The following is an 18,721-nucleotide window of genomic DNA, read 5'->3' as shown; positions in this document are numbered from 1 at the left end:
AGGGGGCGCAGTCAGTGGTGAGGGATGGGATTACTTCCCATTGACGAGGGAAGTAAGAAGGTCTCCAGAGATCGTCTGCCACCACAGTGACGACCAGATGCTCTTTGACTATGAGAGAACACAGTCAGATGACGAGAGCAGCTGGAATAGCAGCGTTCTCTGGGGGCGATCCATGACTCGGTCAGGGCCAAACGTGTAGGAGGGAATAAAGGACAACATAGGTCTTCTTGACCGGAGATTGGCAGCTCGAAACGCTGCAGGAGACCACGAATTCAACACGGATTGTGCGCACAGGGTACACTACATTAGATGGGGTGGGGAGCATCTGTAAAGCCGACAGGGAGAGGAGCGAACAGGTATAGAGAAAACACTGTTGGCAAAGCTACAAGAGAGAAAAATGAGATCATCTAAAAATAACTAGGTAAGACACTCAAGTGAGAGAGTGGTGTGGGGGCCTTCCTCTAACTCCTCAGAACAACTCAGCAGCCCGGTCTTTGTTTCAGCAACCGTCTTCATTTTGGCAACAAGACCGCCGCTTACAGCTGCTGCTGAAAAAATAGGGGAGACTGACGTACTAACACTAATTGCTGATTGCCTAGCAGAGGTGAAGGACACACCTCCCGGGCACTAACTGCTGATTGCCTAGGAGAGGTGAAACAATACAGGCACTGATGAGTCAGGTTGTCAACACCAACCACAGCACAAGTGATGAGCTATTAACAGTTGAGACAACAATGATTAACTAGGTAACGAGAAAGACAGCATTTAACTTCAATTGACCAAGCAATACCAGCTCTAGACGAAGACATATTACCTCTTTAAACAGAGATGCACACGTAAATCAACCTTTCACACAAATACCCCATTGAGACAAATGCAAAATGTACACCAGTTTGTATTCTGCAGTTCAGCTGTTTTATGCACACAGCTATTCTTCACATTACGCCAAATTGAATGTCCTTCTGCGACGTTGTAATGATTGCGTCTTGATAAACTGAAGTTACAGGTATAGTATAGTGTGGGTTTACATTCTGTGTTCTGATTACAGATCGTTTGACGTGGGCCTTTATTTAGCGTCACTGGGCTTGTCAGGCTTGGTATAGACGACGGGGGAGAACGACTACGGCGTCAGTAGCTTTAAAAGTAGCCCTTTCCTTGGCCAATTTTATCCAGAGTATTTGACGAATAGGATTTTAATAAGTATACATCTGAAAATATGCAGTCCAACATTAGTAGGTTTATTACGTGTAAAAATGAAATCATATTGGGTGATTCTTTATTTCACGAGGAACATGTTTTATTTAATCAATTTTAGAATCAGGCTGTAACGTAACAAAGTGTGGTAAAAAAGGGTGTGAATACAGTGTAGATGTGGTGCCGGTATGTTGTAGGTTGCAGAAGCTGAGTGTGGCCCGCACAAGACGGTGTATCCTGGTGAGCCAATCAGGACCATGGACAGCTCCTCATCCACAGTGGATGAGCCAATTGGCCTGATAAAACAACATGGTGGGAAAAGGCTTGGAGCCATCAAGACCTCGGCAGTTAGCTGCATGCATTTCTTATTTATGACTTACCCGTACTGTATACAGCACAGACTCAACTTTTACCCTGGGCAACATTCAACCATTACATTTGAATTCCTCCTGTTTTGTCAATTGTGCCCGTTCTTCTCGGTGCTTACCTCTTAACATTCTACCAACGATCTGTTAAAATGGTGCTTCTAAGAGGCCCAAATCAGAGGCCCGTTAAAAATGCATGACAAGCTATGGCCTAAACAGAGGCTCTCCCAGATGGTCGAGGGCTCTAATTGACTATCATTTACTTTAACCACTGGCTAATTGTGTCTATTTAAAAGTCAATTAAGAATATTTTATTGCCATTAAACTTCAATCCATCTAAATTCATAGGACATCTCTGCAGCAACATACTCAAGGTTACCATTCAAGGTTCAAAATGGAAAACACATCACGGCTTTGTACACAATCTGTTGTCAAGGTCTCGCCTGCGTCACATGATCTAAAGAAAGCAGATTATTTACATTATCCTCTTACCCTTTAGGTTTATACCTGTACTAACCAACACACACAATGAAGCAGTTACATGCATTTTAAATGCATCTTTCCTTGAGTCCTAATACATGTATTTCAAAAAACTCAATTCTATAGACAACAGTTCCCATAGGTCACCAGGACATGTATTGTTAAAACTGTTTTCCCCAAAAACCCAATGGTATATTGGGTTTTGTGAAAAAACTGTGAAAAAATGTTTTCCCCAAAAACCCAATGGTATATTGCCATCTGGTGGTAGTTTGAGCACATTACTGATAGAAGTAGCAGGGTGCTAATGCCACTGTTGTTTCTCTGAGGATCACTGTGAACTAATAAACATATGGTATTTTGGCTGTTGTAATGAACAAGGGATCATTTTGTGATTCTGACATTTGTTGCTTGGACTAAAGAATGGTTTACCAAATGATACACAGGCTTATACAGTATTTGATACTTACCTTACAATCCCTTACATTTTTCAAGACAACCCATGTGATTGTAGTACTTCATTGGGATACATATTGTATAGGACTAACGTTAAATGCTTTTAACAGTATTAATAGTAAAACAGAACATAAGGTATAAGTTAAAGTTGTTCTGAAGTACAGTAATAAATGATAGGAGCCACTTACTGAGGTTACAGTCTATCCTGATACAATCTGGTGAGAGAGAGAGAGAGTGAGATGGTGAGATCCCCAAAAAAAGTCAATTCAAAAGAAACAATATAAAAAGAGAGAAAACAAAACAAAAACATTTCACATCCTTCAAGGCACATTCTGCAGTTTCTTTTTTTCTTCTCCAGAGAGACCACCATTCGGGGACAAGCTCCAGATTCAAAACCAGCCTTTTCCTCACCATGACAACCACACAGCACCCACTAACACAAGAGCTGAGGGAGGTCATGTTAACTCTCCACTACACTCAGGAGGACCGGTAATGTGTACCGCAATCAGAGTAAAATCACCGTGTTTGTGATATATCATTACCGTAATAACTTTAGTAGAATTTTCATGACTCTATTTACAACCTAGAAAGTAATCCTACGTTAAATCCTAGGTTGATAACAGATATGCCTCCCGGTGTGTGTACAACCCATGTGGTAGTTAGGTAGGGCACAGACAGAGGAAAGGGCTGATTCGCATACCCCCCGTAGCCACACTGAAACCGTACGCATTTAGAGCTTGAGAGTGTCACGCCGTGGAAAATCTCCTCACCATTGTGCCCTCTGAATAATAGAATAGCTACATAGTCATTATGGCGTATAACTACCAAAACACGTGCCAACATAGTCAGAGCTTCCTTGATCTTTTGGATATAATAAAGCCCTCCGTGAAGGCTATGTACTACACACCACGCCAGGGTTTCGGGAACCGAAGGGGTGCATGTTTTGGTTTTTTTCTCCCCCCCTAGCACTACACAGCTGATTCAAATAATCAACTAATCGTCAACCTTTCATTATTTGAATCAGCTGTGTAGGGCTAAAAACTAAACGTGCAGCCCTCGGGGTCCCGAGGACCGAGTTAGGGAAACCCTGCACTACAAGGTGCTATGCTAGTGTGCCTGAGGTGTTCTCTGGAGCTGTCAACCATCACAAAGCAGTGGATGCAAACAGCCAAGGACCAGACTCACTACCTACAGCCGTAATGGGGCATGTGGAGACTGGGGCTACCAGCTGAGGCAGACAGCCCTGTCAGGCACCATTACTGCCTCGGTCGGCTCTCTACTGCTCTCCTCTTCCTGGGTTAGGACAAATCTGAGAGCCATGGTGGACGGCACTTGTGATCTAGAACAGCAACTACAACATCCGTCGGAACACCATGACAACGAAATCTGTCATGGTGATACGGCGTGTTTCTAAGTGAGCTGGTCTCTCTGGCTGCCTGCTCCTAGGACTGCAGACACACCGGCCGTTGAAGGGCTGAAAGGGTTGGGATGGAACAGCTAGCGGCTGACCAGGGAATGGGTGAGAGAGAAAGAGAGAGAGAAAACACAGAGGCGATACAGAGAGATGTATATAGATTGTGTATGATGAGGAGAAAGGGGGGGGATACATGTAGGACAATACCTTTGCCCATTACATCATGAGTACTCTCACAGAGAAGCCGTGAGGACTCATAAACGTTAGCACTGTTAGCATTACCCAGGTTGACGGTGAGTTTGACCCGGCCCCCGTCCAGCTCCAGACGCAGGGTGTCAGCTGAGTCCTGGGAGGTAGTGGCCACAAGCAGCCCAAATGCCCTCTGGGACATAAAGCGCAGCGCCACGTCCTCGGCCTCCATGTGCATGCTGACTGGCAGCGTCACCTTCAGGTACATGCTGCCGTCGTAGCTCAGCACCGTGGCCTCTGTGTGCGGGCACCAAGGACAGGGAGACAGCGTTAGCAAATGTCATTGTCACAAATGTTCCCATACAGTTGAACATCTATTCCTGTACACCCAATACTGAATAAGCGCATGATTCATAACACGATATCAAATGAAGATGAGAGAATTTGACTTCCACTCATATTTTCAGCTACGATCTTTGCCGAACAAGATCGAACAGATTCTTTGTACGCCTATTGAAGAGACCGCAGTTTCCTGCAGCCACACTAGATGGCAGGAACAGCCTGTAACATACCACAGCGCTCTTATGTGAAGCCTCTGTTATCAACCTCCTCTCATAGATTTATATTCAGGCCACAAATAGGATGAGGATTCCATTTATATCCCTCATAATGTTATCGGCCTATATGGCTTCACAATGGGGCTCCTATCCTCTCTGTTAGAACGATATCTGTGCTAGATGCAGGGTTATTCAGACTCACGGAGCACCACCGCAATACTGATGAATCACTGATACACAGCACCTATTTATTCCTCACATACCGCCAATTCACTAATAGAGTGGCAATTTACCACTTGAATGACTCGCATAAAAAGTGATTTCATCTCCATTGTCTGTATGAAATGTCATTAAACTTGTTTAAAAGCTTTGCGGTAACATTTCAAGCAGGGATCGTTTCCACATTCCGCTGATCCTCTCTCTCTCTCACCGCTCTCACAGTTGGGGCCCAGGTAGCCCGTGCTGGTGCAGTCACACACATGACGGTTCCAGCCCTCGCGGCACTGCCCACCGTTGGCACAGACGTCTCTGCCACACCTGATGTGCGTTTCCCTGGTGCAGAAGCTGCTGACTCCAGAGGCACTCTGGATCTCTGCCAGTCTCCTCAGGTCCCGGCTCCGCCCATCCATGAACAGGTCACGCATGCAGCCCACGTAGCCCAGGTTGAGGGGGGCCGTCCAGACTTCTGGGGGGAGGATGAGGCCCTGGCGTGCCTCGGGCAGACCCCCGAGGTACATGTCACCCTCCAGGTCTAAGATCTCACTGCCTTCGTTAGCAGAGAATGGTATGCTGCGGCTGTTCACTGAGATCAGGCCTGAAGGCAAGACAGTCAGAGAGAGTCAACTAGTATCAAGGCTGTCTCACTGTATAATCGCACTGTATAATATAGAATATAATCCAAAAGGTACACCAGGTGTAGAATTATGAAATGACTAATGAACAGGAGCGTCTCAGGTCTTTGTCATACCGTATTTCTCTGTTAATAGTAAGGTGTAAGCAACGCTGGCTCAAATCTAGGGGCAAGGCTAATGAGGGCAGACATTTCCCCACATGAGGTGGATGACGGTATAATTGGCCACTTGCGAAATAGGTTAAGGCAATTTACTAAATGTCATACATAGATTATAGCTGCTAAAAATAAGACTAATTAAAACGGGATATGCACCCAGCATCTCTGACGGCAGCTAAGAAACATGAAGGAGAAGCCAATATGAGTGCCTTTCACAAGCCAGTAGGATTTAACCCTTGCTATTCCTGATACCTCAATAAGACCTGAGTTGCAGTATGGCTCTGACTAAGCTCCTTTATCAGATTCATCATGTGTGCTTTCTCTCACCCATGCGCCCCTCCCTCTGGAAGTCCACGTGGCACCACTCCCCATCGTTGACCCTCTTGTTGCTGGCTTTCATCTTGATGCTGCCAGAACCCATGTCCATCAGCAGGTAGAGGAAGCCGTCCAGGAGCTCCATAGCAAAGTAGTCGGCCCTGGGCTGCCTCTCCGGCTGTCTGTCTGGGCCCTGCAGACGCCTGTCACCGTGGCTGAACAGCAGCAGGCCGCTGGGCTCCGTAGTGCGGAAGTCAAAAGAGATGGAGCCAGTCTTCTTGGTTTTCCACTTGGGCAGGGTGAGGTAGGCGGCGGGCGTGTCGAAGGTGACCGGCTCCAGGGCCGCCACGTCCTCACAGCGGAAGGTCAGGTCGCCGTGAACACTGACCTGAGGGTCCCGCTCTGCAGCCAGGCGAGACAGCTCCAGCCTGAACTCGTTGTTCTTGTAGACCACCTGTAAGACAAGGGACAGGACTGTCACTGAGTGGGTTGCTGCGGTCTGCCGAAAGACCACTTTATGTCCTGCTATTTAGCTTAACCCTCACTCTTTTCTGTGATTGTCCTCACTACCAAACCTTAGAATCCATTCAACAATTTCTAATTCATTGAAGCGTGTAAAATGCACAAGCTCTCGTACATTACACAACCAGATCATAAGACCATAATGAGAATCTCCCTGTCTGTCTGACAGTCTGTCTGTCACATGTGCACTGTTCTCATGTACAGATGGAGGCAGCAGGGAGGCACAGCTGAACATGGTTTTCATTTTCACACCATTTGCAGTCCAAAGCTGACTGGCGCCCTCCTCCAGGGTGAGAACTTTAGTGTCTTTTTGTTTAAAAATACACTAGGCAGCGGCTTGGTTTCACAAGGCACCATTATCAGTAATTGCCAGACCAAAATAAAATCTCATGAGAAGAATAGAAAAAGAGCCCGAGTATGAAAAATGCAATTGTTGAGTCTATTTTCAGCCAAGAGATGCAAAAGTACAAAATCGATCCCACGCTACGCTAACATTCTGATGACACTCAATATCTCGGTCTCCTTTGGTAGCATCAATCATACATTGCTGAGCCTGTGATCAAATGCAGTTCCGTGAAAAGGTATCTGCCTTTCGGATTTTCTCGATGTTTTTGCATATTTTTGACCCTGAATATATTCTTAGATCTTCATCCAAAAGAAAGGAAACCTTAGTGAACAAATAACACAACAGATTTTTTTTAACAAAGTTACCAACACCCAATTGCCCCCTTACACTCACCAACTGCTTGTGTCACCTGTAGTTTTTGATCAGTCTCTCTGTGGGGGAATTTTGCCCCACTCTTCCATGCAGAACTGCTTTAACTCTGCGACATTTTAGGGTTGTCGAGCACGAACTGCTCGTTTCAGGTCGGTTTCTGTCTGGACTTTGACCAGGCCATTTCAAAACGTTTAAATTTGTCGCTTTTTAGCCAATCTGATGTAGATCGTGTTTTGGATCATTGTCTCGCTGCATGACCCAGCTGTGTTTCAGCTTCAGCTCGCGGACGGATGGCCTGACATTCTCTTTCGGAATGATCTGATACAGAGCAGAATTCATGGTTCCTTCAATGATGGAAAGTCGTCCAGGTCCTGAGGTAGCAAAGCATCCCCAAGCCATCACACTACCACCACCATGCTTGACTGTTAGTTAGTATAGTATAGTTAGTGTAGTATAGTTAGTGTAGTTAGAGGTTCTTACTGTGTGAATGCAGTGTTTGGTTATCGCCAGACATAACGGGACCCCATGTCGTCCAAAAAAGTTCCACATTTTGACTCATCTGTTCATAGATAGAACATTCTTCCAGGAGTCTTGGCGATCATCCGGCTGCTTCCAGGTGCTTTCTTGCAAACTTGAGTCAACTTTTTTTGGACGACGTTGGTCCCGTTATGTCTGGTGAAAACCAACCACTTTTGATTAAATAAATGAAATAAGTATCCACATTTCGTGCTATTTGTTCACTCAGGTTCCCTTGATCTAATATGAGGTTTCGGTTGAAGATCTGACAACATTCAGTGTAAAAAAAAATATATACAAAAAATACTTTTTTCACAGCATTGTAGGTGTGTATCAGTAATTCCCAAAGACCCCTCCCAGCACTGACACAGTCCAATATCTATCACCACGTTCTACTGAACAGGCATCAGGAGTCTGTAGCAGTATAGTCACAGATAGAACAATTGAGACAGATATTTCACCGGATGTATAAATGTGAAGCATCCACTTGGTGTTTCCGCTCACTACCAAATATGGCAGTGAGAGGAAGCCCAGTGGCCGGCAGTGGGAGAAGATGGAACGAGATGGATTTTGGCCGACATTCTGCACATTTTCTCATCGATGAAACATTTGATCTCAATACTTTTTTCTGTTCCCAAAACTAGAATCTGTTACGAACAGAGTGGGCTAAGTTTTGTAGACTTTTGCCAAAATTGCGGTGTTTAGAAGGAGTGCAAAGGTGAACTGAGCTATTGCACACACACACTTCACAGAGTAGGCGTTCCCTAACGGAAATATAACAATCTTTAGTATAGTTATTAGGATTCCTGTACACAACAGGACAAAGACTTTGGGAGGCTGAGGCAGTGAGAACCATGGCACAATCAATGAAGAGGGAGACATGATTAATACATGGGAGGGTCAACTAGACAGAGACAGAGGGAGGGACGCGCTGCCTGGGAATCCATGGAGGAAATCAATGTCTGAATTGGCTGTCAGGATGGTAAAGCTAAGGCCTCACTAACACTGGCACAGTATTAATTACAGATGTTCACTGAGAGAGAGGGAGGGAGGGAGGGCGGGCAGGCGGGATGGATGGATGGAGGGGGAGAGAGAGACAGAGAGAGAGAAAGAACGAGAGGGGGGGGGGGGCAGAGAGAGTGAGCAATAGGAAGGGACGGGGGGAGACAGGCAGAGAGAGAGATAGGGAGGGTATAGGAAGGTCATGGCAGTCACTAGGGAGGGCGGGGGTGGGGCATCAGTGCAGGAGTGTAATTAATCCTGGAGAATATAACCTGTATTATTCAACAGAATAGCAAGTCTGGGGTTCATATCCAGGTAGTCATGCTATTATATAATTCAAGGCCATAGCTACATTCATACATGACCACACTGTACAATGTCAGGGGATATGCAAATGACACACAGCAATCTACATTAGGACTCATTAGGACACAGCTGAACACTAAGGGCACTGCATGTGTTCAAAGTCACAATCTGTCATTAATTAGAAACTAACTAAATGTAAAACTATAAACGTGCCATGTTCTTCCTGTGTGATGCACTGGGCGGTTTAACATCTCAATTCCAAGTGGCACATGCGTAAAAGAGCTGTCATTTCACAAAGTGAACGGTGCTTGTGAATCTGAACACAGCTCAACAAGAGCCCTGTGCATTTGTGTGTTCTCCGACCAGAGTCCCCTGGTGAAGGCTGCTGAACAGCACTGTACTTACGTCTTTGAGACAGCCCATGAAGTTATTGCTGACCGGGGAGCCAGGGAGGTCAGCCGTGTTGGCACTCCCGCCGACGTAGAAGAAGTCATCTGAGCCCAGCATGGTGTAGTCCTCCTGGGTGTAGCCGGTGGTGGTCAGGATCCCATCCACAGAGACGGTCACCTGGGTGACCAGAGAGAAAGAGAGGGATGGAGAAAGACGGAGGAGAGACAGAACAGAAACAAAGAGACATGGGTGACCAGAGAGAAAGAGAGGGATGGAGAAAGACGGAGGAGAGACAGAACAGAAACAAAGAGACATGGGTGACCAGAGAGAAAGAGAGGGATGGAGAAAGACAGAGGAGAGACAGAACAGAAACAAAGAGAAGATGGCGGAAAGAATTTGAATTAAACACCGAACATCCGCTGCTTTGTTTTTGTGGGGGTTTTTGCGGTTAAAATGCTGGCCTTTGAATCGAGTTGAATCCTTAGCTGTAAGATCTACAGTGTGAATTGATGAGCACAGTCGGAGGGCTCCGCCAATCTCAGAAGCTTGCTTCCTTTCTCGATTCTCAAAATATTAGCAGGGTTGATGAGCAAATGATGATATGATCATTTCACAGATGTTTTGGATTTGAGTACAATATTAAATATATCGTAGTATCCGCTTGTAGCTGAATTTGAGAAGGCACCCATTCGATGATAGATACAGTAGTCCATCGGCGGTAATCAGACAGTTGAGGCTGATTCTAATCAATGTCAAATCAATACGGAGAGACAGGGAGAACAAATTAACGGACCAATTAGCTGATAAAAAAATTCAAATCTATTATTCATTGTTGGGAGAACAACAGTTTCAGAAGGCATTTATAATCCATGAAAATGGTTTAAGAGGAGTTCATTACATATATGAGATATACTATAAAGTATGTGGCTCAGCTTTGACTGAAATGGTAATACTGTAAAGTACGCGGTTTACATTGTTATGATATTCTGTGAATGCTGCAGACCATCACTGCTGACTGACAAATACTACATTTCCCAGAGGTCCTCTCTGAGAAGAGCAAGGCTCTGCCACTTGCACTCTGAGGAATTGCCCTGTTCTGATCATTAATGTAGTTATGTTTCCTGGTTTTAAATGTACTTCCCTCATGGGGCAACACATTTTTATGTCTGCTGTTGCTGTTTAGAGCTGCTATGAGTCTGTAGCTTCGATTGTAGGCAAGGTTGAACAAGGGAGTAGGTGAGATTGTGTGTGTGTGTGTGTGTCAAAGAGAGTGTGTGATTGAGGATGTGAGAGAGAAAGAGCAAGGGGAAGAGCAAGAGAGAGTGAGAGAGAGAGAGCGAGAAAGATAAGAGGAATCAGGCCAGCGAAAGCTGACCACCAGGGCTTGTTAAAAAAATACATTCCACTGGCGTTCCCACAGGAGGTGCGTTTCTCTCTATCGGCATGTCAGTGTGGTAACAGGAAGCTATCCGAAGAGAGGAGCTATGTATGCAGGAACAAATGCAGGGATAAAAGCACGAGCGGGTTTGTAAGCATAGGATTTTTCTGTCTTTGGGGAGTATGGGTGAGGGTAGGCTCGGGATAATGAAGAGAGAGAATGTTTGTATGCAGGTAGGGGTGAGATGTTAAGGGGGTCTGTTTGTAAGGACTGAAGATTCAGACACAAAAAATGGTCGTTAGTACATTAGTAGATAGAGAAGAGTGACTATTAGTAATTGGAAATGTATAATCTTAGTATGAATAGAAAAGAACTTGATAAAACCTCATCATTTTTGGTTTTAAATAAAGGTTGCTTTGTTTGTGGTCATAACCCATGAAGGGCTAGAGTGTGGACACACAGGCGATGCATATTAATCATGTCATTATGAATGATTCACCTTAAGTCAAATGGAAAGAGAAATCCCACTTACATACAGCATCGATTTCTGTTAATGTATATATACTATGTACAGTTGATGTTCGGAGGCTTTCAACAGAATTAATAAAAGAATAAGAAACAAAACCGATCTACCTCTACGCATACTAACAAGTTTGAATAAATTAGGATTAGAAGGCGGAAGGGAGGGGAAGGCGAGCTTTGAAGTTGAAAAGAAAGTACGATTTTTTTTTGTGTCTTGTCTTTTAACTGAAGTCTCTCTCTGACTAATACTGTTACACAGTGCCTGACAGTTCTTTGATGCCCAGTACAGTAAAGGTCTGTGCTTGTTAGTATTATCACTCTGCATCTTTCTTATTCCCTTCCCGTTAGCCACAATGGACCAACCAGATTATCCAATAAGGGAGCACAGGTCTACTCTAAAACAGAATTCTGTTATAGAATAACTTGTTTTCTGATACAGCTTATTGTCCGCTGGAAGTGAGTTCTAGGAGGCAAATAACCTCGATGATATTTGCGGATTGTAAAAAGAAAATTAGCATGTTGAATGCCACCCTGAAGTTGTGGCCAATTTTGTCATGTCTTTTGTTGATTCTAGACAATAAAAGCAACACAATCTAGAGATACTGTGAAAAATAACTATTCAGATGGTGCTTAGAATACCCAATGCCTGCATCCTTCATCAGAAAGGGAGAAAAATCCTTGTGTGTACATTCCTTATAAAATAATATTCACTACATAGATAGTGTCTTTATTCAATATAATACCAGTAATACAAATCAAAATTGTGTGGAAATGTCATTTGAAATACAAAATAATGACGAATTTATTTATTTTTTAAATGAAGGGATGAAGCCTGGAGCCTTTAAAGAGTTATGTTAGTTAGTATACAAGACAGAGTTAGCAAAGCAATTGACCATAAAATGGTCAGTCAGAGTGGAGATAGACAGGCTTAATGTGGCGTGGGAAGGGAAAGCAGGCAGGACCAGGGTTAGTAAGAGAGTGTGTCACTGACTAACCCTCACAAGGTGTAAAGCTAGTAGAGAGATTCAAATGTGAAATACATGGTTGTATGCTTTGAAAGATCAACGGTTTTGTTGAAGTGCAAACCTAGAGGCCTGATCTAGCTATACGGACATCAGACTCTATTCTCAGCTCAGTAAAACAATTGTGGTATCCTTCCACAGGATAAACTCACCCACAGCACTGTACACATTGACATGTAAAGTAACATTTCAGTTGGAAACATGGAACTTTAAAAAAAGCACCTTCAATATGTAAAAACATGACAAATCCAAAGTGCACGAAAAAACTATTATCGATTACTACACTGTTGTTGACACTGGAATTGAGACTCAATGAGACTGACCCAGAAATCAATCCACAAGTTCCAAGTTATTTCAGCCACAACAATCTACACCTCAGCATGACTAGTCTCACTAAGAAGGCGGAACATCACACTGCATCGTTTTTCACCTATGGAGACATTATTTTGAGAGAGACAAACTTGTGGTATTGATTCATTTCACTCTGAACTGAATTGAAAAGAAACAAGATTGTGTACCGACTGCCATGGAGAAAAAAATAATGGGTTACTCTAGGTGAGGCATGTTTTCTGAACGTATCCTAAAGAACTGGGGTATGAGTCACTGGAGTTTGGCTTGGGACTGATAAATTAAGGGTTCAATCAGAAAAGCCTAAAACAGTGATATTTCAAAAATGTAGTATGCTGTTTGTTTTCTATTCATCTTTGTTTTTTCAGTCCTGAGGGAGACATTAGCATAATTAAATCGCAAGCTGACAGTATAACTGCTTTTCCTTGGATGCCCATGATGAGGAAACATTAACAACTACCGGAAGCTAAATAATGACACTAGTACTCCCTCTTAAATATAACATGAAACTCTTCCTGTAATAATGAACGATAGAACTACTGCCGCGCATATGAAGGAGGAGAGACAGGGGGGCTACAGTACCTGGCGCAGGTTGCGTGTGACACGGACTTCGTGCCAGGCGTTGTCGTTGAACTTGCCGTTGGCAGGCTCCACCAGGGCCTCAAAGGCCCCGGACCCGAGGTTGATGACCAGCCACACAGCGCCACTCCTCAGGGATAGGTTAACGTAGTCAGCTGACTTCCCGGTGTGGAGCAGGAGTCCGTTCCTCTGCAGCGTGCGGAAGGACAGACTAATCTCGTCCAGGCTGCTCTGGATGGGTGTCTGAGACAGGTCATAGCTGAAAAACTCGTTGCCTTTGTAGGTGGCCACGGACTCCTCTTGTGCTGTGGAGAGAGATGGAGAGAACGCTGGTGTCATCAACTATAGCTACCACAGTTGTTGTTATCTGGTCTCTTTCATTCATTGTGCTGGTCAAGCTTCTTGAAATGGATCATTCAATACGGTAACTGCAGGTTAATAATACTGTTTTTTTTTTTAAGTATATTTTCTCCCAATTACGACACAAAACATTTATGTGAACATATCAAAGAACCACTCACACAAATATCTAATCATCATCATCATCATACAACAATATCTGCCAATTTTCCTTACACTTACTTGAAATGTATGGCCTTAAATTCCCTGAATTTCCTTTGGGGAAAAAACAGACTAGCTTTTCCATGGAAAATGGAGACTTGTTAAAGATATTAGATATTATAAATGCATCTGACACACATGGCAGCACCATTAGGTCTCTAGGGATATATCTAACAACCGTGCTTTAGCAAATTTGCTCAATGACATACCAGACCACATTCTATCAAGTTATGGTTGGGGGCAATCAGATGCAATTTTGCTCTTCAAATATCCATTAAGTGGTCACTAACTGATCAAATGTAAAACGTTCCTACATGTAGTTTTCCTCCAAACGATCAAGTGGACCATGACATTAATTTGAAGAATTGGGCGAATCCATCAAGCACGATGCCTAGGAATGTCATTTGGAATATAGATGATTTGAGCAGGATTTAATCAAGCAAAAGCCAGCTCTGACCTTGGAGAGTCCAACTCCCAGGTAACACTGAGGCGTGAGGCTGTTCTTCGGCTTCTTCGGCTCTAATGTATGATTCATTCAACAGCTGCTGCTATTTAAAGTAAAGCTGGTCCCATGCATATAAGAGCCCAGTCGAAATTATAAATGTTGCCAGGCAAAGCTGCACCCACATTTAACTACCACATGAAATGCAGAGGAGTGCTGCTCATTTTCTTAAAGTCTCTCTACCACCAAAGAGAAAAATATAAAACGATGTGGTGCAAATACAAACAGTCTAAGCCAACAATTTATATCTTCTGAACAGCATTCTCTGGCTCTCATCTATCCTCTCACTTGAAACGTTATGGGGGGGAATAGTGCTTCTCTCTCCATCTCCCATCCTGCTTGTCGCCTGCTACGTCTGGTGACCCATTGTGACAAGAGGAATTTAATTAGCACTCCACAGTATCTGCGGAACAGTACCACAGACAACTACGCATGGGTGGCCTGTGCTACAGTTCACCATTCTATTTCACTACTGCCTCCCTCCCTCGCCCTCCCTCCCTCCTTCCCTTTCAATCCGTCTGTTTTTCTATATCTCCTTCTTCACACTCCTTTCAGGGGATCATGTTTGCATGTTTCACAGGGAAATATATACAGTTGAATTAATGCAGGCCAAGCCGCTGAATCCATTAACTTCACAGAGTAATGAGGCCGTCACAACACGCAGGGACACAAAGCCATGACGAGGGAGAGAGAGAAAGCAAGATAATGGGAAATCTGTAAGAAAGTAGATAATTACATCGTCTTATTTTACAAGCACACTGTCATATAGTACAGTACCCGCTTACCAAAGACAGGCGCTGTATGAAGATACACACATAATCCTAATGGAATCTCTCCAGTGCTGCTGTACATTCCACACAGCTTATGCGTCTACGGGTGGCCTTTCACACACTGTGGTCTAACACAGTTTAGAGCTCACGGAATTACAGAGCAGAAATGTCTATCAACAAACACAGAACATCAAATATATTATCCAGTTCTGAGTGCACTGATCTCATCAAATACATGAGCAGAGACTCTCCTCCATCCCACTCCTGTTTGTACGCGGCAAAGGAATCCCTTGAGACTGAACTCCTTACCCTCATAAACCGATTTGTGAACGAGCCTACGATACAGAAGCTCATTCAAGACAGTTCACGTCAGGTCAAGTCAGTCTGTTCGTTCCCCAAAACTACCATGGCACAAACAGCAAATAAACTGCTTATATTGATGATATTGTATTACCATGATAATCCACTGTACTGTGCAATTGTGGCCCCTCTTCCGCTCTCTCCAGCCCTCCAGCATGTGTGGAAGCTAGTGGCCCAACAGATTTGTCTCTGTGCAGTGTCTCCGTCAGGGCTTGGGCCTGATATAATGTGACTGGTCCCTAAAGTGCATGCATTGGATGACAGACACAGCTGCGTTCCTCTGAGACAGCTCTCACATCCCCATCTGGGGGGAGCTGACTGGAATCTCACATGACAACAGGGAGGGAGGGCATACAGAAGCACAGACAACACAGAGAAAATGCTTAAATAGAGGGAGGAAAATAGTAATTTGTTTTCACATATTGCCGGAGGCTAGGGAATGGTGCATCTCAATAGCGTCAATCATCTCTACAAACCTCCTCATAGTATTTGTTTATGAGAGGCAGCCTAGAAGCTAGGTAAGGTAGTAAAACCTGCTCTGGCATCTCTACATTTAGCTGGATGCCATGACAGCCAAATAAATAGCTAGAGGACTGATGATATCTCCAGGTGTATATTTTCTGTCTTAACTTTTTAGATCCCATAGCGGCCGTCGACTGCCTTTCATTAAATAACTATAGCGGCCGCGGACCACAGGAGGCTGGTGGCGCCTTAATTGGGGAGGACGGGCTCGTGGTAATGGCTTGAGCTGAATGGGTGGAATGGTATCAAATACCTCAAACACCTGGTCGGATGCCATTCCACTCGCTCCGTTCCAGCCATTATTATGAGCCGTCCTCCCCTCAGCAGCCTCCACCGCCGCGAACGGCCTTGTTTCGTGTCTGTCTCGATATCGCAAAATTCACTTGGTAACAACCCTGTTGTCGTATTCGCGTGGCTGTTGTCATCAACCAGAAACCCGGAAACAGGGTATGCTGTCATATGACTTTTCAACGTTTGTATCACTTCATTACTCGTCTCCACAACTTTTCACTTTGGAAGAAGCTGTATCTATGTTGGTTGACGATCGGATTCGGACATGTCCTTGCACTTTGAGAAGCGATAACGTCAAGGTGAGTGAAATGAGTAAACAGCAGATATATACGTTTGGTGTTGTCGATATTTGACGCTGTAAACTTGGGTAATACCTTTCAGATGAGCAAATCCTGTCATGTCAAGATAAGTTGGTTGGTACAGGCGAGCACATCAGAGGTGGAGCTCAAATGATTGCTCTCTGTCTCATGGAAATAGCTGCAGTGTTTAGCTGCATATTGTCAGCTAACTAGTGTCACACTGGTATAAAGGATTTTGAAGACAGGCGCAGGCGATACACAATAGGGGTTTTTAATACACCCAAAACAAACACGTATACAAAAACACTGGGCTGTACCCAGACAATACCCGTAATACACAATATATATATATATATATATATATATATATAAAGCACGCAGCATAACACGCATAGGTACTCGCACCACCAACGGACATGGAAACAATAACCGACAAAGACAGAGGTAACAGAGAGCACACACAGCTGAAGTCGGAAGTTACATACACTTTAGCCAAATACATTTAAACTCAGTTTTTCACAATTCCTGACATTTAATCCCAGTAAAAATTCCCTGTTTTAGGTCAGTTAGGATCACCATTTTATTTTAAGAATGTGAAATGTCAGAATAATAGAAGAGAGAATGATTTATTTCAGCTTTTATTTCTTTCATCACAATCCCAGTGGGTCAGAAGTGTACATACACTCAATTAGTATTTAGTAGCATTGTCTTTAAATTGTTTAACTTGGGTCAAACATTTCGGGTAGCCTTCCACAAGCTACCACAATAAGTTGGGTGAGTTTTGGCCCATTCCTCCTGACAGAGCTGGTGTAACTGAGTCAGGTTTGTAGGCCTCCTTGCTCGCACACGCTTTTTCAGTTCTGCCCCCAAACGTTCTATGGGATTGAGGTCAGGGCTTTGTGATGGCCACTCCAATACCTTGACTTCGTTGTCCTTAAGCCATTTTGCCACAACTTTGGAAGTGTGTTTGGGGTCATTGTCCATTTGGAAGACCCATTTGCGATCAAGCTTTAACTTCCTGACTGATGTCTTGGGATGTTGCTTCAATATATCCACATAATTTTCCTCCCTCATGATGCCATCTATTTTGTGAAGTGCACCAGTCCCTCCTGCAGCAAAGCACCCCCACAACATGATGCTGCCACCCCCGTGCTTCACGGTTGGGATGGTGTTCTTCGGCTTGCAAGCATCCCCCTTTTTGCTCCAAACATAACGATGGTCATTATGGCCAAATAGTTATATTTTTGTTTCATCAGACCAGAGGACATTTCTCCAAAAACTACGATCTTTGTCCGCATGTGCAGTTGCAAACCATAGTCTGGCTTTTTTAATGGCGGTTTTGGAGCAATGGCTTCTTCCTTAATGAGAGACTTTTCAGGTTATGTCGATATAGAACTCGTTTAACTGTGGATATAGATACTTTTGTACCTGTTTCCTCCAGCATCTTCACAAGGTCCTTTGCTGTTGTTCTGGGATTGATTTGCACTTTTCGCACCAAAGTACGTTCATCTCTAGGAGACAGAACGCATCTCCTTCCCGAGCGGTATGATGGCTGCGTGGTCCCATGGTGTTTATACTTGCGTACTATGGTTTGTACAGATGAACGTGATACCTTCAGGTGTTTGGAAATTGCTCCCAAGGATGAACCAGACTTGTGGAGGTCTACAATTTTTTTTCTGAGGTCTTGGCTGATTTATTTAGATTTTCCCATGATGTCAATCAAAGAGGCACTGAGTTTGAAGGTAGGCCTTGAAATACATCCACAGGTACACCTCCAATTGACTCAAATGATGTCAATTAGCCTATCAGAAGCTTCTAAAGCCATGACATCATTTTCAGGAATTTTCCAAGCTGTTTAAAAGGCACAGTCAACTTAGTGTATGTAAACTTCTGACCCACTGGAATTGTGATACCGTGAATTATAAGTGAAATAATCTGTCTGTAAACAATTGTTGGAAAAATGACTTGTGTCAGGTACAAAGTAGATGTCCTAACCGACTTGCCAAAACTATAGTTTGTTAATAAGACATGTGGAGTGCTTGAAAAACGAGTTTTAATGTATAATCAGACAAGACAGTCCGGGGTTGATGATAATGAATCCCGTTCAGTGAAGCCTTGAAAGCCGGTGACGTAGACC

General features: G+C 43.9%; 1 protein-coding gene across 1 annotated transcript in view; it reads right to left on the bottom strand.

Annotated features, from left to right (window-relative positions):
- LOC120057589 (neurexin-2-like) overlaps positions 1-18,721 on the bottom strand; it is a 250,667-nt gene that overhangs the window by 154,166 nt on the left and 77,780 nt on the right. The window contains exons 5-11 of the mRNA XM_039006163.1: positions 13,283-13,584; positions 9,446-9,607; positions 5,989-6,430; positions 5,083-5,466; positions 4,189-4,392; positions 2,677-2,707; positions 2,067-2,071 (exon numbers count right to left, since the gene is read on the bottom strand). Coding sequence (XP_038862091.1) covers positions 2,067-2,071; positions 2,677-2,707; positions 4,189-4,392; positions 5,083-5,466; positions 5,989-6,430; positions 9,446-9,607; positions 13,283-13,584 — 1,530 coding nt within the window. The remainder of the gene's footprint in view (positions 1-2,066; positions 2,072-2,676; positions 2,708-4,188; positions 4,393-5,082; positions 5,467-5,988; positions 6,431-9,445; positions 9,608-13,282; positions 13,585-18,721) is intronic.

Source organism: Salvelinus namaycush, chromosome 12 (assembly GCF_016432855.1).
Source record: "Salvelinus namaycush isolate Seneca chromosome 12, SaNama_1.0, whole genome shotgun sequence".
NCBI lineage: Eukaryota > Metazoa > Chordata > Actinopteri > Salmoniformes > Salmonidae > Salvelinus > Salvelinus namaycush.
Note: the sequence above shows the minus strand (reverse complement) of the source record. Positions and strands in the feature narration are given on the sequence as shown.